Source organism: Hylaeus volcanicus, chromosome 6 (assembly GCF_026283585.1).
Source record: "Hylaeus volcanicus isolate JK05 chromosome 6, UHH_iyHylVolc1.0_haploid, whole genome shotgun sequence".
NCBI classification, from domain to species: Eukaryota; Metazoa; Arthropoda; class Insecta; order Hymenoptera; family Colletidae; genus Hylaeus; species Hylaeus volcanicus.
The window spans coordinates 21,887,547-21,909,368 of NC_071981.1; the positions used below are offsets into that span (position 1 = coordinate 21,887,547).

General features: G+C 50.7%; 1 protein-coding gene across 4 annotated transcripts in view; it reads left to right on the forward strand.

The window, feature by feature from the left end:
* Positions 1 to 21,822, forward strand: part of LOC128877812 (nuclear hormone receptor E75-like) — a 95,787-nt gene that overhangs the window by 69,986 nt on the left and 3,979 nt on the right. For 2 of the 4 annotated variants that reach the window (XM_054125363.1, XM_054125364.1), the window contains exons 2-4: positions 7,469 to 7,557; positions 17,884 to 18,028; positions 21,268 to 21,509. In XM_054125363.1, coding sequence (XP_053981338.1) covers positions 7,469 to 7,557; positions 17,884 to 18,028; positions 21,268 to 21,509 — 476 coding nt within the window. Of the gene's footprint in view, positions 1 to 6,524; positions 7,106 to 7,468; positions 7,558 to 17,883; positions 18,029 to 20,089; positions 20,751 to 21,267; positions 21,510 to 21,822 lie in introns of those variants that run through there. The other 2 variants (XM_054125362.1, XM_054125365.1) reach the window with 2 other exon arrangements.

Consider the following 21,822-nt stretch of genomic DNA (forward strand, 5'->3'; position numbering starts at 1 on the left):
CGTCGACCAAATGGAATGTCCGAGAGAGCTCACGCTGCGTTTCCTTGAACAGTTCGATAAGTTTTCCACAAGGTCGACGATACGTTGGAACGTGAGCACTCCAGTTACCAAGCGTCGACGATCTAGGAAGCTGTCGACGAAGGCAAAACGTCGGTCGGCGACCGGACGTTCAGTGCCAAGGACACGGCAAGGTAGACAATGAAGCCTCCATTGCCGCGTGAAAATAGCTTCTAATTATGCTCTGGCTCGTTACATTTTTATCTTCGCCTCTGCACGCGTCGCTGGCTTCGCTGTTACGATGCTCGTCAGAAAAAAAAGTTTAGGCGGGCGTGGAGCCCCGGTTGTTCCAGCTTTCTCGACGATTCTTCTGTTTCTTCGACTCGCCTAATGGGATGCGGTCGTTCAGCGCAAAAACTCGACGCGGATAATTAGGCTTCTTTGTAACAATTCATTTCTTGCTGTGCCTAACAGCGCGATAGAAAATGATTCATCGAGGTTATCTGCATCCTTGGCTGATTAAATCGATTAAATTTTAGTTTACCGGTTTAGTGGAAATTTACTTTCGCTTAATCGTACGTGTACAAATGGAAGTACTTATTCAAATTAGAAGTGAGCAATAGCGATAGGTTTTAATCTTTTAAAATTCAAGAATATACCATATTAAAGTGAAATTTAGAGATACGGATTGCTTTGGTTTAATAATGACTCGATAAATCCATTCACGTTTGTAAGGACTATTATTGATTTGCTAATAGGTCATATCAAACAGCTTATTTATTATTCAAATTGCTGCGTTCGAGGAAAGTTGAGTCGTACCGTTAGCAACGTTAAAAAAAAAAAAGTAGCCACATTCCTTCGACGAAACAAACAAAAGTTCGATTAACATAATCAGTGGCCGATGCAGGAAAATATGACGCAGCGAACCTCGAAATTCGTGGAAGAACTGACACGCGAGACGATGACGATGAATTCACTAATACTCTTTCTTGCGAGAGGTCGTCGACCATCGGGCGAGTAGCCGTTTGTATAAATTTCTCAGGAGGCGCGATAGATTATGCCGATGCGGCACGCAGTCGCGTTCGTCGCGATGTCCTTCTCATTGTTGGACACGACGCGGCCATTGCGCGACCGTCGAACTCCTCTAATGTTATTCTAATTCCAAAAGAATTCTGGTTTCGATCTACATTTGGATTTGGGTCGGAGTTTAAATATTCATTCGAATATTTATTTATTTCGAAAATTAGGTATGTATATATTCTACGCGAATATATATCGATACTGATTCATGTAGAAGAAACAGTTTTCCTCGTGTTTCTTATTAATCTACGTTTCGATTTAATCCCGAATCTCCACAATAAAAGTAACAAAAATGAACACTAAAGCCGCACAGATCATCTCGCATTACTGTTACTATTTTCCCAGAAGCTAATAACTAATTTATCCATGCCCAAAAAAGAACCTATACCCAGAGAATCCAACGATATTACCAAACAAACCCGACGGCCCCCTATTTATATTCAATTTCACATTAATTTGAATCTAACAAAGCGAATTAATTATAGCGATCGTTATAATTAGTTTACCCGAACAATGGTACGAGACCCGCGATATTTGTCGTAATTAGTCCCGGGTAACCACTTAAGTCGAGGATACTGTAATAAACGACGAAGCAACCACTTCCTCGTGAAGCACCCGACGGATTATTTGAGAAGATTCTCGCGAGGTTAGGAGGAATCGTTGCGAATCTTTGTATCCTGTCGTCGGGAGGCATTGGTCCTCCGCCTCTCTCTTCGCGGCACGTTTTCACCGATTCTTCGCTGGAGTCCGATGATGCCGACACGTGCGATCGCTTTACACCGACCGATTAAAATTAGATGCCACGCGAGGGCCACGGTGTATTCGTTGCATATAAATGGGTATCGCTTGCAGGTCGCTAGCCGATTTCAAGGAAACGACTCCGTCTGACCTCCGTCGTCGCCGGCCATTATGCTCGAGGCCTGTCCAACTTTGCGCCCGACACCTTACAGATACGCAATGGGTCGCTCTTTTACCCAGAAAAATTTATGTAACAGCTCTCGTCCGCAATGTTTCCGCTCGCGGAAAGTGTTGGGCAAACGGAAGGAAAGTAAAAGGAATTCGTATCGAGGCAAATAGAAGGACGATGGGAATTCTTGGAAAAAAGTTTATTTAAGCTTATTATGAAAAGAGTTTACCCTTTTATTATGTGTGATTTTTCATTGAATATATATTTTGTTACGAATAACCATTTCAATGTAATTACTACTATTAAGACATCTTTATAAGGCATTCATTGGATGAGCTACATACCTGCGCAATAATTGCACGAGCTCCTGAGCAATATAATGTACATATTCAATAAAGTATTCACGGTCAGATTACTACCTATCCTCACCATACCAGAATATAAATTAATATCTGTTCGGTGAACCCTCGAACGACTGCAACACTTTTCAGTTCGCATCTCGGTTAGCCAAACCGCACACCTCTAAAGATCGCATAATTTACGATCGAAAAATTGCAGACAATCGACGAAGCATGGCAAAAGATCGCAGGGAGAAGGCCGCGGTTTCCCCGTCCCGATCGTTCGGCGCGTCGTTTGCTCCAGAAACGAAAAATCGTTCGGCGAGGAGCTAGCCTCGCCGGTGTATTCTAATTGAAAGCGACCCGGCTTGGCCGAACGAGGACAAAGGAATAAACGAGCGAGGACAGTAGTGAAAAAAGCAATCGACACGGGCGAAGAAGGTCGACGACGACTACGGAGTGCCGAGGGACAGGGTCAGTGGTCGTAATAGCGCTGCCATAAAATCATGAAAATAAATTATTGCGTAGATGATGGCGAACGTTAACTTCCAGGCTGGTCTCGTGACACCACGGCCGTCGTGAACGACCGTTAAGCAGCCTCGACACCCCTGGTTCCTCTATGGAAGGCTCGCGTACACACAGCAGAGAAAGTTTACGTTTATGCGTTTACGAAGGAGCAATAAACGGCGAAGCCGGCAAACGAGATGGAAAAAAATATCGACGTCGAACGTTTAAGGGAGCGACCTCACGAGTGCCCGGTGCCACGGCCAAAGGGTTGCGCGACCGCGCAAGGGTTGAGGGGACTCGTGTTTGGGTTTCCAAGTTTATTGTGGCCGACCCTTTCGCTCTCAGGGGATCGTGCTCGAGGTTTTTCAGCAAAATATCGAGTTTCCGCGCTCGATCTACCCCACGTTTTTAGGGGAATCGCGTCTCCACAATGAGAGATACTTCCGGTTCCATCCGGAAGACACTTGGGTGCTCCCCCTTTTCATCTCCCGGGATGGGTTAGCTAGAAATAGGAATCTCCGAGCAGGGCTTCCTTTCCGGTGATGGTTTTTCTCTGATTGGTCGTTGGAAAATAGATATCGTTTGGAAGTGGCAAAAATTGTTGACAAACTTCTCACGAAGAATAGATCACAATCTAAAGAATAGAAAAGAAAGAAAATTTGAAAGAACGTGTTAGCACTTGGATTGATTACAAGGGTCCATGGCAAAATTGCAGACATTTAAGCTGTCCTTATAGAATCAGCCACGTCGTATGTAATCTAGTCGTCAGGTCTTTGTCTCGTCTCGATATCCTCGTTGCAAGTTTCAAAGGTGAGCGTGTTACAAAATGAGTAGGCGGTAGTCATCCGACAGGTGGCAGCGATACACCAACCAGCGTAGGTGGCCCTAACAATGGGACCAGAAGGCAGGGAACAATCCGGCCGCGATAAATCGTGCGCGGAAATACACGACAAGCAATTAATCGTGACGTTATTGATCCTCGGGAATTGATTGGATGCTAACGAGCGAACGTCGCGGAGGCGTTTCAGCGAAGGACACTCCTAAAAGGACAACAGGAAATACAGAAAAAATATTGGAGTAGGATTTTGTCCAGGAAGAAAGATTCCTCGAGAAATTAAAAAATGAGCTGCTCATTTGCAAAGTTACAGTAACTTCGGCTAATATCCGAGACTGAAACTTGGCACTCGAAATTAAAATTCTGCAGAGGTTTCAGTTGAAAACACTCGGAATCATCATAAATGCTACTTGATGCATTCCAAACGATACATTATACACGCCTCAAGAACTCGCTTCCAGGAAACTCGCTGGATATGAATTATTACGTTCATATATTAAAAGAAAAATACAGTCCACTGGCTGAAATATTCGCCAACAGAAACTGAGACTCTCGATGTTTTACTGTTTTACAAATTTTACCAAAAATTAAGAGTCACGGTACATTTATAAATCATCAAATTAAATGAAATTTCTCCAATCGGTTCAATAGCTCCTCTTATACAATACTAGGTGGCATCTGTTAAGCAGGCTATTAGGATTGGTTCAATAACCATAAGAGTAGGTATACAATGGGTCCGTCAATATAGCTTAATTGCCTGGTCTGATTCTCGCTAACCCCTGCGTATTCAGGTCACTATCCGAAGAGACCTGCTAACCCTATTTAGCTACACCCAAATATAAACTAATACCATTCTAGGAACTCGTGAAAATGTTCTTGTCTAAGTAAAGAAAAAGGACAACACGTTTATTGTAGAATAACGAATAGACAAATAACAGCAATTAGCTTGTTGGCGTAAAGCTGTAAAGTTTATTAGTTAAATTAAGGTGATGTTGCAGCCACCGCAAATTAAGTTAACTCTCACGCTTTTCACAATTGACAATCATTGTATATAGGGTATGTATCGTGTACAGAATAGATAAATAGGACTCGTTGCCTCGGTGTAAAGCGTTTTCCAAAGAGAACTTTAGGATTTTATTTTTTAACGAAACAAAAATATCATGGAATATATCCGATTTTTTTTATTCTACTAACAAATAAAATTCTAAAGCCGTTTTGAAAAAATTTTACTTCCTGTATTTCCTCGTGGTACTTCGAACAGTACCGACGATAAAAAGATTTGAAAAGAAGAAAGAATATTTTATCGGATGCGTTCCCGCGCTTTACGCGAGCAGAAATTGCTGCGCGGTCGAGGCGAATCGGGCCGCGAGTTACTCGATCAGCGGTAAACCGATCCGCCTGCAGCCGTAAAATTCCACCAGCGATGGCCTAGTGACGGGGACGCTAAAGTAAATGGCAAACACAATCCGAAATCCCGAGACAGTTTTCGCGCGAGCGTGTAACCGAGGCAGCTCGCCGAAGCGAGTTCATCGAACCGCTATCACGTTTTCTGCACTCGAGTACCCACGTGCCTATCGTCCTTCGATCGTTCTGTCTCTCATTACGTTTCACGCAAGCGGAATGAAAAGTGACGATCGCGTTAATAAAGACGAAACAATGCCGTGAAAATTGGGTAGAAAATTTAAATTGGAAAACCTGAAGGGGTCGAACGGGGTCGAGAAGTCGTGTTCTTTTACGAAATTACTAAGCACATGCAACTTCGAAACGAGTGAAACATGAATTATTTCACAGAGATCTTGATTGGAAGCAATAACTCCTCTTTGACCTGAACCTGATGGTATCCTACAACAAAATTGCAAGCCACGGTAAAAATCGACAAAGCACCATGTGAAATCGTTATCATTTAGGCCACGCAGTGGCCAAACTCGCGAACCTTTCGCACTCTGTTAAAAGAGTCTCTGTCAGAAGCAATCGAAGCCCCCTGCGCGGTACTCCGCGGAGAGGCTCGCACCCCTGACGAACTCTCCCCGAATCGAACGCGTTCGACGCGCGACAATCGTGCGAAAGAGGAGCGATAACCGGCAGCAAAAATAATAGCGTAAGGGGAATGAATCGGCGAGAACGAGACGGAGGATCGCGGTGCAGAGGATGGATCGGTTTGGTGGAAGAGAGACGGAAGAATAGTGGCGGAAGAGAGGCCGGGAGGAAGCCGGCAAGGTTAGAGGGAGAAGGAACGAAAGGCAGAAGGCGAAACGACCAGCTACGGTCTCGCGGTTGGCTCGAGCGAGAGGGCGCATGGCCTTGGCCGCTGCTGCGGGGTAATTCAGTCAAGGTTTCGGCCGATGAACTTCCTCCGATGGGAGGAAGGAGAGCCCGCCGGTAGAGGTCCGCGGGACCGGTGGGGATAAGCGTCAGCCAATAGCGTGGGCACGCGGCCCAGCGAGCGGCGTCGCGATTGGTTGGGCCTGTGACGCCGGTGCCTGGGCCCGCAGCCGGTTGTCAGTGACCTCCAGCATTGAAAATACGATGAACTCTCTCGGGGGGCTCTGTAAGAGCACACCGGTGCGCTGTGTGTCCTCTACTACATACTAGGTAGCCAGGGCGTAGACATTGTAGATGGTCGAGGCAGCCTGGCGAGCAGGCAGCCACATCAATCCCTCCCCTCCACCGGCGTCGCTCCGAGTAAGGGCTGCACGGCCCCCAGGTAACCAACACTCGGCAGCGCCGAACTCCAGTCAGACCAACGCGAACCTCCCTCGAGCGAACACTTACTTTCACTCTCTCTTCTGCCTTCCATCCGCGCTCTTTCGTTTCGTTCGTTCCTTCCTCGCTCGTGTACACCCGGTTGTCTTCCTCTCGGTATAACACGGAGGAGGTGTCGATCGCTCGGCACAGAACGCACCTGCCCTCGCTTTGGGTAGGATCTCGACTCGACGTTCACAGTGATTGCTACGAGTTTGTCCGGTTATCGCGTGGATTTGTGCTCGAGTTGGAGGTTACCAAGAACTGATACCCAGATATAGAGATAGAGAACGAGGGATTATCTTTGATATATACGTGACATCGATCAGTGAGTTTGTGATTGAGTCAGTGGACTGATGTCGGTCCCCAGCTCAGTGCAGTGCCGTGCCAAGTGGATGGTTGATCGAAGATTTTGAATTATTCGGGATTCGTACGCGACGACATCGACTGCAAACATGATCCTGACGCCGGATAGCAGTGCTCAGGCAACAGTGGCGACGTCCCCGGCACCAGAATCGCCGATTTCGAACATCTCGTCGCATGGTTCGCGCGCGTTCGCTGCGTCGCGCATGTCCTGCGTCTCTCAGGGCATGTCTGGGGCTTATCACGTGGCCCAGTTGCCCCATCATCTCAGCCCCAACATGCCTACCATGGACTCTACTGTTTCGTCGGCGAAACCGGAGCCCGAATTGAACATAGGTACGATTCGAAGCTGACGTCTAATCTTTGACCCATCGAAACGACACTTGTGTCTCGTTCCCCCGCGTTTTTGGGTGATCGAGCCTCGCGGATTAGGCGTGTTAGAATTAGATCGCTGTTAATGCACGGGGTCCAGATCGTTGGATCACCGTGAACCGAGAATCGAGCTGCGTGTCAGCCGAGTGAAAGCAGAAAGTTGTAACACGGCGATGCTGTAACTCGCCTCGGAGAGAGGAGAAAGTGTTCTTCTTTCTCTCCCACCTTTCTCCCTGACGCGCGCTCTCCGCCACGTGGAGAGCGTGCACACGTCGCGCGACCACCTACGGCGAAACCGAGCGTAATTCTTTTTCTCTTCCATTGCAGAATTCGACGGGACCACCGTGTTGTGCCGCGTTTGTGGGGACAAGGCGTCCGGTTTTCACTATGGAGTACACTCCTGCGAAGGCTGCAAGGTGAGTCGAAAATTTGCAACGCGATACAACCGACACGCGACTCCCCGTTTCAGCAAATTTCGGAGCCGCTTTCCGTTTTCGCTTGCTCGAGTAAATTCACCGCGATTGATACGATTAACGTGACAGGATAAACCTGGATTCGGATACAGAAATCGCTGCAATACGGGAGTGGCGGTCGAATAACGCGAGGCTTTCGATATTTTTCCTCGTGTAGTGGAATCGTTCGCCCTCGGCGAGGAATTAGAGAGAGAGAAAAGTAAACGCAGCGCGACGAAAAATATCGAAAATGTCGCGCCGTGACGCCATGTGGCCAGGAAGTGAACGGAGCTTGAATATGAATGTACGATGCGACCCAAGGCTACGAGAGAAGCTATCGACCGAGCGCTGCTCGACCTTGTCTACACGGAAATCGCGAGACGTTTCAAACTGATCCTTGACGTTACCTCCGCGCAGCCTCTCTCGGTAGACTAAAAATCTCGCCAAGGTTTCTTTTCTTTCGGCCATCGTCGAGGAGAGGATCCTTTATCGAGTGTACCGGCTGACGTAGCTTCGTAAATATCGAGGACGTATTTTGCGCTGAAAATTAGCACATATTTCAACTGAGAATCAGCATTTCTGATCCGGTCGTTTCGTGGTTATTTAACGAAGAAGGAATATTTTTCGTTCGGAAGGGAAATGTAGGGCAGCTTGGGGAAAATCCACGGAAACAGGATACGCGGTCAGCTCGCAGCATTTTCGTGGAAGTCGGGGGTAGCAGGAGGGTCGATTTCCGACAATAGCCTCGCGGACGGTTACGCAAAGGAAGCGTCGTGAAATGTGGCGAAATTCTTTGACGAGAATTCTTTCAATTCCTGATAACCTTCGGGCATTGGGAAAACGCGTGAGAAGGGTCGGGGACAGGTAGATCCTCGGACCTTTCGCTTTGTGTCCGGTGGTTTTCGTGTGGTCGAGCTCAGGGATGGTGGAAATTGCTCGCACAGGTACGCGTAACAGAGCCTGCACATCCGTCCGTTCGACTTCCTGTCCAAGTCTCCCCTCCCTTTCTCCCCCGTTTCGCTATTCTTCCGCTCGAAATTGACCAGTTTCGATCTCTTAGACATTTTCGCTGCGTTCCAACGAATCTAAAAATAAACAAATATTTCTCTAAATAAAAGCGACGGTATTCAAGATTGGAGAAGCGCGGCCTAATTAGTCTAAAAATATTCATCCACGCTCGTCGCGTGAACGGAAAATCTCTCCCCGCTAGATCTCCGACCGAATGTAAATCGTTTTCCTCGAGACCGATAATTACGTCCCGCGAAGGCCAACGTCCTCGTGATCGTCATTGTGCGACTTCAAGGAGACGTTTGGTGGGGGCAGCACAAGCCGCGAATTTGCTCGCGGTGGTGGTAGAACGGTGCTCCCACCTCCGTCGCTTTGCCACCTCCACGGCAATCAGGAGTCGTCGGTGGGGATGGCGCTGCCAGGTGTCATGGATCGTGGCACCGATGCTCGCAGATCTTCTTCGTCCGTCGACCCAGCAATGTCGTGGCCCCTAGTTTCCCTTCTGTCCGAACACAAACGTAATTTGAACTTGTATCTTCTAACGAAGTCTCTTCTGATGTTTGTCCCGATAAATCTTTACAAAGAATCGATGACGTGCTCCTCTTCTCGGAGTAAAACTCCACGACGATGACTTTCCCTGAATCGATTCTACGGATGCCTGGACCGTCCAGACACTCGTAGAACCGGAAAGCACCCCGCGGTCGTGTCGCTCCGGGGTGGGCGAGTAGCAGACGAAAGGAAAGAGAGAGTGGACCGGCAGGATCCCAAAAAGCCAAAGAGATGATCGCGTCCGACCGCGAGAAAGAGAAAGTGTCCGAATGTTTTCCGGTCCTGGCGTTGCAACCCCCGCTGGCAGAGGTAGGCTGGTCGAGCGACTGGTCCTCTATTGTGATCCTCCGCGGAGAGAACTGGACGGGCCAGCGATGATATCTGCCCGAGAAATTTTTCCGTCTAGGCTCCCCCACCCTATGGGGATCCCCGGATCGGGGGAGCCTCGAGCTGGTTGACTGGGTCAGTAACTTATGGCCGCAGCGCCGTAACAGGCGCTATGCCGAACGAGTAGTCGCCGAGTGACCTAGCCGCTAGCGGTAGAGACCGTCTTATGGTGCTGGAAGAGGCACCCGTGGAAAGGGAAGAGAACGCGGAAGAGTGTTGGGTATCTTTAAGACTGGGTCGCTCGGTCGCACCGCTGTTGCACTATTTCGCCATAGCGACTCGCGGACGGCCGCAAGCTACTTTTCCTTCGAGCCGTGTAACTTCTTTCGTTCGCACGGCTCTGACCTGGACATCGCGAATGCGGTACATCTGTTTCCTTTTTTCGAGACGAGGTGTTTTCGATCGCGATGGTGGGCGCTCGTACTTTCGTGAGGAACGTTCGAATCGCGAAAATGGCGGGAACCGATTGGCGTGGTTCAGCAGGGAGTAGTACTCGAGCTAGGCGGCCCAGATTTCATCGGGACGTTGCCCCACCGCGACACTTTTCGTGCACGCGTCACTGACCTGGGCTCAGTTTTACGGCACGAGAGATTCTCGTTGGCGCGATCACGTGACCGCGATAAAGGCGCGATAAAAGGCACGGCATATCCCGACGCGATGGAGCGAGTGGCACGATCCACGAAAGCCTCTTCCGAATCCGATGCTCCGCGATACGAGCACCTTGCGTTTATTTACCTTTTCGTCGAGGAAGATAAAGAGCTTGGCCGAGTGCCGTTTCCGCGACTAACCTCCAAGTATTTCCTCGAAATCTCGAATCAGCGGACAGCTTCGTTCGAGTGAAATCGACGCGCCGGGCGAGCACTTCTGCGCCTGGTCGGAAGTTGCGCGCGAAACTCGGCTCGATCCCCCGAAATTTCTCGACACGGGGACGATGGCGTGCGCTCGGGTTGCACCGCGACGGGAGACGAAAAAAAAATAGAGATTTTCCTCTTTATTTTCGCGTCGACGTTCCTCTGTAAATCTCCCCGGCGGGACAATCAACGGTGGAGGTACGCGTCGACTCTTTTTCCGGAGGGTTGAAACCAGGCGACCGGTGCATTAACCCTCCGGTCGTCGACCCCCGAGCCAGTTACGTCACACGACTGTTCCCTCCACCTCCTCTTGGTGCCCCCTTCCGCCCGCTGAGTACCCCCCTCCTTCCCGTTCCTCCGCTCCATCTAGCTCTTTCCTCCACCTTCGTCGCATCCTCCTCGCCCTCGCCTCCCTCCTCCCTTCCCCCCTTCGCCTCGTATCGCCGTGGATACTCTCCTCTTCCGCGCTCCCTCTCGGCTAACCGTCATTTTTGATGTCGTAACGAGTCGTGATCTCATTTTCATTTGATTGCGCGGGTATTTCGGTGCTCGGTTGGGGTTACTGACCCCGGTGCATCTACTTTAGAATCGGGTCAGCCGCTTATTATCGTGGTAGGTGTTCGCTCGACGCTGGTATCTCCGGCCAGAGCGGGAGCGCTCGAAGATAACGCTCTGCCCCCGCCGCGAGCAGCGCGGAATCGAACGTCACGCTTCTGTGCCGCCCCGATAAAGCCACCCCGTGAAACACGACACCCGGCAATAACCGGCACGATCGTTGGACGAACGAGAAATCGACCGTCCCGTTTTAATTTCGACGGATTTTCGATTTCGGTCGCTCCAGAAAAAAAAACTGGCTGTACGGCGGCGTCCCTTGCGTGACGTGCTGTTGCTCGTCTCGATGATTTGGGAAGTTCTTTTTTTCTAAATTTAATCTTTACACGCTCGGATACTAAGCAACAGATTTTTATATTTAACAGAGAAATTAGTATTTCGCCGTTGGAAAAAAGCACACATATCCCCGAGTCACCTATAAATAAATATCCAAACTTTGAAGAAGTTATCGACACCATTTAAGACTCCCCTAATAAAAGTGATACAGGCCCAGCCTAGTCATCTTTACAAAGCTGACCAATTGCCGTTCAGAGTTCAATTTCTCCGCAAGGAAGTCTCGAGTGAACATTTATATTATGTCTCAGATGCGGGTACGACGTTCGGAGATAATAACAAGCTCGACGGAGTCGAATTCCAAAAGTAGATTTCTGGAGTCTGCGTGAATCGTGTTTATTAAAATACATCTTTTAGTATATTCTCGTATTGCGACTGACGGGAGAAACGATAGAAACATCGGCGGTATTTGTAGGCTACATATCGAGTCGTTTATCAAACGATCGTTGTCTTGTTTACTGGGAACGCTGTTGATAGATTTAATCAGAGATCCATAGGAGATACCGGGTATGGGTGGAAATAGAAAATAGTTCGAACGGTGACCTCGGCGGTCGACTTCCCTGGTATCGATGCCCGGGGAATAGAGCAGCGAACTGTTCGAGGTCAAACGAGAGTATTAAAGCTGGTCGGCCAACGGCACCGTTTCTTCTCGTCGCTTCCATTGCATTTAACCGATTCTCGATCAGTGTCACCGACTATCATCAAAATCTCATGTTCTATTTCGGAGTTGTCTGAACTCTCTGCTGTCGTCCTAGAATTATCCAAAATGTCAGGTGTCAATTCTTCTCAATTGTTTCTAATAAAATTGGTTCCTTAGCTTTCGTGCCTTTCTATGAATTTTATTCGTAATAAAGTTAGTTCTACAATTCCTGGATTTTTCCATGCAGTATTTCGATTTACCTCGTTTTACAATTATAGCGAATACAAAGTACTCGTTTATTTTCTGTCATTTTATGTCATTCTTTACTCCGATACGTACTATAAAGAGATACGTATGTCCCATACTCATTTATGGTATTCGTACTGTACGCTCGCCGTTATCACAGAACGAAGCTATCCAAAATCATCCGCGACGTATTGAAAACGTTTCGACATGGGATAATATCGGTTTCCTGAAATCTCCAGAAGCAGGCTAAAGCGATTCGAAACAATTCTCGGAAAATTGCCTCTAGTCCCTAGAGTTAGGTGTCTTTCCGCGCGGATTAGGCGAGCGATCGGCATCTCTGACCTCGGCGATCGACTTGACCGATACATCGTCGTCCGGGGAGCAGAGCGAGCAGCGAATTCTTGGGGTCGTAGGTGCGCGTCGGAGCGAGCGAGTACGCGCGAGCGGTTAATGCCCCCGAACGGCGGCGTTTGGAGCGGGAGCGCATGCGCATAGCACGGGCGCGCGCATTATGTACGTCACCGTTACTCCGTTTCGTGTCCTGTCCTCCCCTCTGCCCCCTTTTCCTCCCTCCCCGAGCCATGATATCGCTGGCTACTCCTCCCTCTCCCTCTTCATCTTTTGGTCTTTCTTTGTTGCCTCCTCTCCTCTCACCTTCTCACTCTCTCTCTCTCTTTCTCTCTCGTTGGTTTTCCGTCTTCGTCCTCTTCCCCCCCTCTTCGCCCTACGCCCGTGGGAGCAGATACACTCACCTTCCCCTACCGCCCCCTCCACCCTCCTGAACCGCTCGACAAGCCCCCACCAACGATGGAATCGCGCGCTCCGGTCGTTGGCCTCGCGACCACGTCGTGTGTATATCCCACACTCTCCTTACCTACATCTGTACACCAGCTCGTGTACGTGCCCCGTGTGTGCACGCGTGTGTGCATCCACCGATGCACATGCACGCGTACCCGCACCGTCGCCGAACTCGCTCCTTTCGCGGAAAATAAAAGCGAACCGGTGAACGTGACTCGCGGCAGGCATCGCGACCCCGAGGTTGTTGGACCCGAGGAATTCGCGTTAAAAGGGATGACGCCAGGTTGCCGTGTTCGTGATTTTCGGTGGTTAGGTTGAGTCGAAGGAGGATGGGCCTCGTTTCGGGATTCGTTAGGTTATGGGGAATGTGATGCCTGCGAGTGAAATACGGATATAAGTAATATTAGCGTCTGACCAGACACGGTCCGCAGCCACTTCCACTGCCGATCCCTCTCTATCTCTACTACTCCACGAAACAATGAAAACTCAGTATCGAATAATTTTTCCTCAATTTCGAACCTTCAAAGCCCAACTAAACTGCTCCATTCTACTCACAATCCAAGAACTAAAGCTGGCCTTTTTTCTTCTTGGTACTATCTTCTCAGATTTTTACGCAAATTCATGCTTCAATGAGACACTGCTCTATTTATTAAACGGTATAACATGTGTGTTATTGTTAATGTTTATAATCTTTTGCATCCATGCACATTCTCATAGATTTCTCCGTACTTTATAACATGGCATAAATGCCTATGCATCCGTACTCCATTTATGAATAATTGAAACTGCAGACAGTGTCGTATAGTTTTAGATTGGTTGAGTGGCTCGTGTGGTGGACCTAACCCCCTACCACCTCTGTGTCGATCACTCACAGAACTCTGAAGACTAACGCTCGATATGAGAATTTCTCCCAGGATTCATCTTTCTTTGTTCCCTGCAATACCATGAATAATCCTGTCGAGAAATTTTTGCTGACTCCCGAGGATCGCGAGGGCTAACCGAAACATCTGACCCAGTATGATATATCTCTTCGGGACTCGTGTTTCTTCCTCCCTATAAAATCACGAGAGAAGAATCGTGGACAGCGTCGAGTCGTTTCTGCTGAGTCGCCTGGCGCGCGAAGGCTGACTGTAACGTCTGATCCGGACGGTCCGCAACCCCTTCCAGCGAGCAAACTCACTTTGTCGACTATCGAAAATATTGATAGATTATTGATAAATATTACATCTGTTTTTTATTTATCGATCGAGAGATATTTCTGCTTTATTCTTTAGCGAATGTTTTAGTCTGTCTGTGAAACAAGTAATAATTTTTGTCAAGATGGCACGTTAAAAAGTAATTTTGTTTAGCGTATGAAACGTATCTTTATTTCCATTTGTTTACGAGGATGTTAAGTAAGTAGGTATTTCGTTCATAATATCGAGGTTAGTTTAGACGACTAGGAGATGAATATCAATGACAGAGAATAGTAATTTTCAGTGTTAAGATTAAAAAATAAGCAGAGGCTGATGCCCGAGTCGTGTGCGTTTGTTATTCATGCGGCTTACGAAGACTAGCCGAGGCGTCTAACCAGGCATGGTCCGCACTTCCACTGCCGCTCGCTCTCTATCTCTGCTACTCCGCGACACAAAGAAAATTCAGTATCGAATGATCTTCCCTCAATTTCGAACCTTCAAAGCCCAACTAAACTGCTCCATTCTATTCCCCCGATCCAAGAACTAAGCCTTCTCGGAACCCAGTGAAACAGAACTCCAGTAAACAAGTGTTTCGCAATCGACTCAGAAATCTCGACGCAAAAGTCCGCGACCAGGACTCTCGATAGCCAATCGTCGATATTTTGACAGATCTCGAGTTTCGGAAGAGCATCGAATTACATACACCGTTTCTCTAACCGTGCCACGAACTCTCCCCAGCTCTCTCGAAAGTTTCCCAATTTCTTGGCAGCGGATCGAAGCTGCCAGAAGTTGAGAATCAGCGGGACGAAGTTTCCGCGAAGGGAATCATCGGATTCATCGCCACGGGTTTTCAATCTTTCGGTATTTTTCGGCGTAACCAGAGATCCCCGAGAAGGATCGGCGGGGGATGTCGATAGCGATCCGTTTGCACTTTCCGCGGATGTGACACAATGGAGGCGCGTGCGCCGGCGAACGTAAGTCGTGGCAGCGCGAGAAGGTGGTCGCCCCCTGACCCGTCAGGGCGAATGCACGGTTTGAGAGATCGATGCACCGCATTCTCCCACAACCCCACCCTCCCTCCCCCAGCCCCAGTCCCACCGCTGCCGGATTCCCGCCAACCAAGGGGTTCAACAGGGGTTGCTGGCCTCGTCCGGGCATCCGCGACACCAGCTCGCGGCCGATAACAATTTGTCCTCCGTGATTAAGCGTCTCGCGTGATTTTCGCGGCAGTAATCGCACCGATTAAAAATAGTCCCGAGGAGAAACGGATAACGAATTCGATTTTTAAGGAACTTGGAGACTACAAGTATCGTTCGTTAATAGAAGGTGATCTAGGAGAATAGGTACTTCCAAAAAGGAGTTAGAGATTATTGAATTCGTTAATGGGGAAAAGTTGTAAATGTGAGGCATTTACGAGAAACCTCCTGGTTCGACTTGGTAATCAAACGACGAATGTAGCAGCTTCGATCCTGGAATTCCCATGTCGAATTCTAAACGTCCTACAACCCGCGATGCTCGTCCTACCATCTCCTAGTTCTCGAAAGCGCGCGTATCGTTGGTCGCGAGTCGGAGCGACACGAAACGGAAACGCGACGACGGGAGAGCTTAACATTGGCAACGCTGACAGTTCATTGACTTGCATCGAACGCGTGCACCGATTGACAGGCCGGGCGCGGAGGTGCAACGGTACATCGTTCTCTCGTCTCGGGCTGTGCACGAAGTTGAGGTAGGCGAGGTCGCGTGTCTGACGTCACGAGAGAGTCACTTGACGACGAGTGTCGCCAATTCCGTACGCATACGTGCATACACGCGCGCCTGCGCCTCGCTGACATCGCGCTGAAGATACGCGACGACGACCACGACGACGACGACGACGAACAAACGAACGAACGAACGAACGAACGAACGGCACGAACGACGACGATCCACGCGTCGTTCGTTACGTAACCGAGCCGCGAGGTCGTTGACCGATACGCGGCCGGGAAGTTCCTCCGCCCTGACCTACCTCCTTCACCATTCTCAATTAGCGAAGCTCCCGCGTGAAAAAGCCACCGCGATACGCACGCCTAATGACAGAGCTCGTCCGTCCTCTCCCATCGATACTTTGGCTTTTCGATACAGGTCGTCGAACCCGATGGAAAAAGGGGTCGTTTCGAGTACGGTGCTACGATGCGTCGAGACCATGCTAAGAATACACGGGAAAAATTGGGAAAATATCGCGGGATATCGATGCAAGGATAAAACTTATTTTTGGGAAGAGGTATATTAACTAGTAACTTTTGCGTGGTAGTAGGTTGACAGGGGTCATCGAACCCAGTGGACAAAGGGGTCGCTTCGAGTTCGGTGGTACGAAAGCGTCGATCTGTATCCTAGGATTACGAGAGAACACGCTAGTAACAGCATACCTACTACCCTTCCGTGGTAGTAGGTTGACAAGGGTCGTCGAACCCGATGGGAAAAAGGTTCGTTTCGAGTCCACCGGTACTAAAATCGTCCGTGTCGCTGTCCATGGAAGGAATACGCTGGAAATAGTGTACGAAAATATCGCGAGATTCGTTTAATAAAATTTCAGATCTTTTCGGAGTATCGGGAATAAACACGTCACCACGTACCCTGTAGAGGTAGGTGGTCGACAGGGGTCGTTCACCTGGAATAGTGAAAAGGAATCGTCGGTGGACGGTTCTCGAAAAGCAAACAAGCCCTCCCCCCGAAAAAAAGTGTGGGTGGCGCGAAAGCGGGGGTAGGGGGGTTCCCGGTTCCCGCGTTTATTCGTGGCTGTCAGAGGGGTCGAGGTATCGAGAATAGGAGGCGAGGGTAGGGCGGGACACTCCGGGAGGGTGGTTCCTTGCAGAAAAGCTGGCAGGGAGAGGAGGGAAGGAACCCGTTAGTAGAGCGCTCGAAGCGCGCGCGAGACTCTATGGTCGTTCGGTACGCGTTCGTCCGACGAGGACAGCGATGGAGAGGGTTTGCCAGCGCGCGCGAACGGGTCAGGCGGCGTAACGGAGACAGAGCGTGCGGGAGAGCGAGACAACCAGCGCGAATGCGCGCAAGGGGGACTCTCACTTTCACGCGGTGAACTGCGGGTGAACGTCCGGGAATTGGGTCAGAGTGTCCCCCACCTCGACGAGCCAGAGGCAATGTGCCGAGGCTCTATGCTCTCTGTGCTAGAAAGAGCCAGTCCACAGCCAAGCTCCGATACAAACGGTTGCTTCTTTGCCTCCCTCTACCCCCTCTGCCCGAAACTCGCGTTTCGACTCGCACGATCGTACTGGCGAACAGTTACGATCGGTACGTTGGTGAGTTTAGTGGTTTCAACCGAGAGACGTGCGTTCCAATCAGTGAGAGCTGCGAGAAACTGTGACAAAGTTTCTGGTTTTTACGAGACCGTAGCCTGGCGTCGACTCGCCGCGAGTTACTCGCTCCGATTCTATACGTTCGTCGTCGGAACAGATTCACGTCGGATACGCGACTTCGAGCAACGAGTGCTTAGCTGCGTGCGAAACGCACGCGGGAGTTGTTTACGGATTCTACCGCGAACGAAAACCTCGGCACACAATTTGGCCCAGGTGAATTAATGGGGTGCTTGTGCGAATGTGACCTGGCCACCCCGCGCACGGGGACCAATTGCTCGTCGGGGTCCTCATCGGACAGTGACGGTCAGACTGACGAGGGTTTCGTTGGTGATTCGCAGGGATTCTTCCGGCGGAGCATTCAGCAGAAGATACAGTATCGGCCCTGCACCAAGAACCAGCAGTGCAGCATCCTGCGAATCAACAGGAACCGCTGCCAATATTGCCGTCTCAAGAAGTGCATCGCCGTCGGCATGAGTCGCGATGGTGAGTCTTTACAAAATGTCTCATACTTTTCATCCCGCGCGAAACGGCTCGAGAGAATCGATCCAGAGGGTCTAGAAGAGTCTACGCGAATCTAGAAGAGTTCAACACGACCCTCCGGATCGATCCTCGCGAGCTCTCTTTCGCTTCGCTTGAGAAAATTCCTGTGCCGTCGTTCCCTTTCGAGTCGAGTGTCGTTTTTGCGCGAGTTCGAGCGTCGTAAAAGCATAGTCGCGCGAAAAACGCGAGCGAAAAACTTATTACCGCACCTCGGAGCCGCGCTTTCCCCCTGGGACACAGCCGTCGTGTAACACATTTCTCCGAAAGAGTAGTTTCTAAAATGTAGAGTGCCAGGTCATTGACCGTTTGCGTAACGCTGCTCCCCGCGACACGGCAAGAGTGTCGCAATGGGCGAAAGTGGCCAGTTCGCTGTTTGAGAAAGCAGCCGCGATTATCCCCCGAACGGACCTCGTCGAGCTTGCTTTCTTTTCGAAACATCATCGCCGGATCCCACCCAATTGACCTCTTTCGCCGCGAAACCCGCGAGGTGGATTCGATCGACGCGCGGACCACTCGGGGTCAACGACCCGGGCTGCATCGGCTGGCTATGTTCGCCATGAGACTACATCGGTCTGATCTATAACCGTCCCCGTCCACTCGGGAGTCTAAATCGGCCGCGGTGCAGCGAGAGTCATCGGTACTGGGTTAAGGGGAACGCGCGTGGACCATTTAGGACTGCAGCGTCATTTTTAACAATAAACAATATTTTACCGATGCTTGTCAAGTAACAAAACTCGCGATTTCTCTCGAGAGTATCATTTTTTCTAAGACGTTGCTTTTCGAATAGTCTCGCATGCTTCGTCGATCCGTGCGTCCTACCCGAAGCATCTGTATTTCGAAAAGAACAATCCGATCGATCGTACGGCCCCAAAGGTAGTCGAAGGTTCGCGAAGCAAGTCCTCGCGATGACAACGTGGACTCCGCGGGGTCAATAGTCGGGCATTGCCCGACTTGCATGCTGCTTCACGTCCGTAGAAAGAGTACCGCTACTCGCCGCTACGTACCCGGTGACCCTTCCACCTCCTTCCACGATTCCCCACCTTTCCCAGCCCGTGCACACTGTCGCGATCATCTCCTTCACGCCCCCACTCGCTCGATCTCCTCGTCGAGAAGCCCTCCCCCCTCTTTATCACTCGAGCAACAACGCGCCGTCGCGTGGCGCTACGCTCCGCGCGGAGACCTCGCGAACTTCGTTCCCCTCGCGATTGCCCCCCACTCCGTTTGCCCGCGAGAGGTTCCCCTACCGCGGCGGATCACCTGGCTCTCGGGCGCATGCTCCTCTCCAGCCGTCCCGCCAAACCGATGCGCTCGTCTTGGCCGCCGCGCAATTTGCGGCTAGACACCCGCGGAGGAGCCCACGTTCCGTTTCCGTCGCTGTTCCGATAGTACCTCGTACACACGATGCTGACGCGAGCAGTCTTATCTGGAGTCGTTTCACGGCGCAGGGTGCACAGAGATCGGCGAGGGACGTCGGAGAAAGAGTAGAATCAGATTTTTTTAGGACTCCGATTCGACCTTTCGTTGCGAAACAGAGAGTAGCACGTCTTCGTTGTACGGTAACGTCGGTAACGCGACCTCGCGATGACCCGCGCGGTCACGGACAGGGTCGTTGCGATCTAGCCACGGGGGCGATTGTCGTTCGATGCCTTGTCGCGTCGCCTAGACTTGGCGTGGATAGACCAAGGATTCGAGTAGTCGACGACGGGGGTTAATCTCATCGGTAGAGAGGATACGATATCCGCCGGCGGGGGATCGATCGTCCGTGAACGGATAAGTCGTTCGACGGCAGCTGGTGACAGGGCAAATAGCCAGAGCGAGGGGTTGCTCAAGGTCGTCGAGGGTAACTTACCCCCGGCAAAGGAAGTTCGCATCTGCGCACGGAAGAGTCACCTCTGGCAACGAGACCTCTGTCTCTCTCTCTCTCTCTCTCTCTCTCTCTCTCTCTCTCTCTCTCTCTTTTTTCACCGTCGTATTCAGACACGAACACAAAGCGACGAGCGTGCACACGAGCGCATACGCGCGGCCAGAGTTTCACACAGGTACGCACACCCTCGCCACGCTCGGCGCGTACATTCGCTCGCTATATAGTATATATAGGTCGGCGGTACGCCTCGTGCGGCTGTCGCTGAAACCAAGTTCAAGGCCAAAGGCTCGGCAAAGGCCACAATCGTGGCCGGTGGTGGGAGTCGTTGATGGCTGAATAAGTGGAGGGGCTGTTGAACGCAACCCGCGGAACATCACTCAGTCGGCGGTGATGCTGTCTCGCGTCTGCACGCGTCGTACTGTCGCGCTCCTTTCTTGAAACCTCGCGAAGCAGCCGTGTGTCTGGCGGCGCGCCGTGCACGCCGCGCTACGAATTCTGGAGTGACTCGCGGGTCAGCCGAGAGAAGCGAACCTATCGCGTGGATAATCGTCGAATCAGACCGGTACACGAGAAAACGAAACGGTCGTATGGTGCGCCATACGTGGTTCCGGGGAAAGACGACCGGTAGTGATTGTGCCTGTGGGAAAATAGTTTTTTCGTGCCCTGTGCAGTTCGATACTAAGCTAAGCGCCGCAGAGGGGGACGCGGTTAAGAATCGCGCGTTTTCCTCGACCGTCATGGGAGACGAGTTACCTATACTGAAGGGAATCCTCAACGGAGTTGTCAACTACCACAATGCACGTAGGTGTCCCTTACTTCTGTGCAAGCGACCCTTCGCGTTCGCGATTTCGGATTGCTGATCGTCGCTCGTGTTCCCTTTTTTTCACCCTCCGCGTTGCGCACGCGGGGACTTTCTATCGGTGGATTCGTAGTACGAGGCCGAGCCAGCCGTACTTTCATTTCTCCGATGCGAGAAAGTCGTGCGCTTTCCCCTCTCGATTTTTTTTTTTCTTCTCCCTGGGCCCGTCGCACGAAACGTATCTGGTGCGATGATAAGTTTCGACGGAGGTGCGAGCTCCAAGACCGTGGAGAACTCAGCCTCGTGTCTTCTCTTTCCGCGTACTCCGGATCGAAGCGACACACGCACGCGAGTACCGATGCGCTCGAAGGTCGTCCCGAGCGATACGCCGCCGTGTCCGTTGCATGATTCATCCATTGATCGCATTAACTATTCATCGACGCGTCCTTCGTTCTGCTTACCACTGACCGAACTTGCTCTCTTCCCGTCTAACCATCGGACATCCGTTTCTGCTTATAGCGGTGCGATTCGGCCGTGTGCCCAAGCGCGAGAAGGCCAGGATTCTGGCTGCCATGCAGCAAAGCTCCCACAGCCGTTCTCAAGAGAAGGCAGTAGCCGCCGAGCTGGAGGACGAGCAACGGCTCCTCGCTACCGTTGTGCAAGCTCACCTCGACACATGCGACTTCACCAGAGACAAAGTGGCACCGATTCTCGTCCGAGCTCGCGAGACGCCCAACTACACCGCGTGTCCGCCAACCTTGGTGAGTACTCGAAATCCACACTTTCTTCTGCTACTTTCGTGATTTTCCTGTCTGTTCTTTTTTCTTTTTCTTTCCTTTTGTTTGCATGTCCGACGAAAGATATTTCCGAACGTTGATTTTTTACGCTCGCTTGCGTCAGCGCGAATCGGGTTTCGATAGAATCGTCGGTTTTACGCGGAAATCGAACCAGACGTCCTCGAGCGGGCCGCGAAACGAGGAAGTCCGAGCGTTTCCCGTGACCGAAAGGACGGACGTCTGGCACGTTTCTCGCGAGACGACGTCGACGACCTTCGACGACAGCTCGTTCTCATCG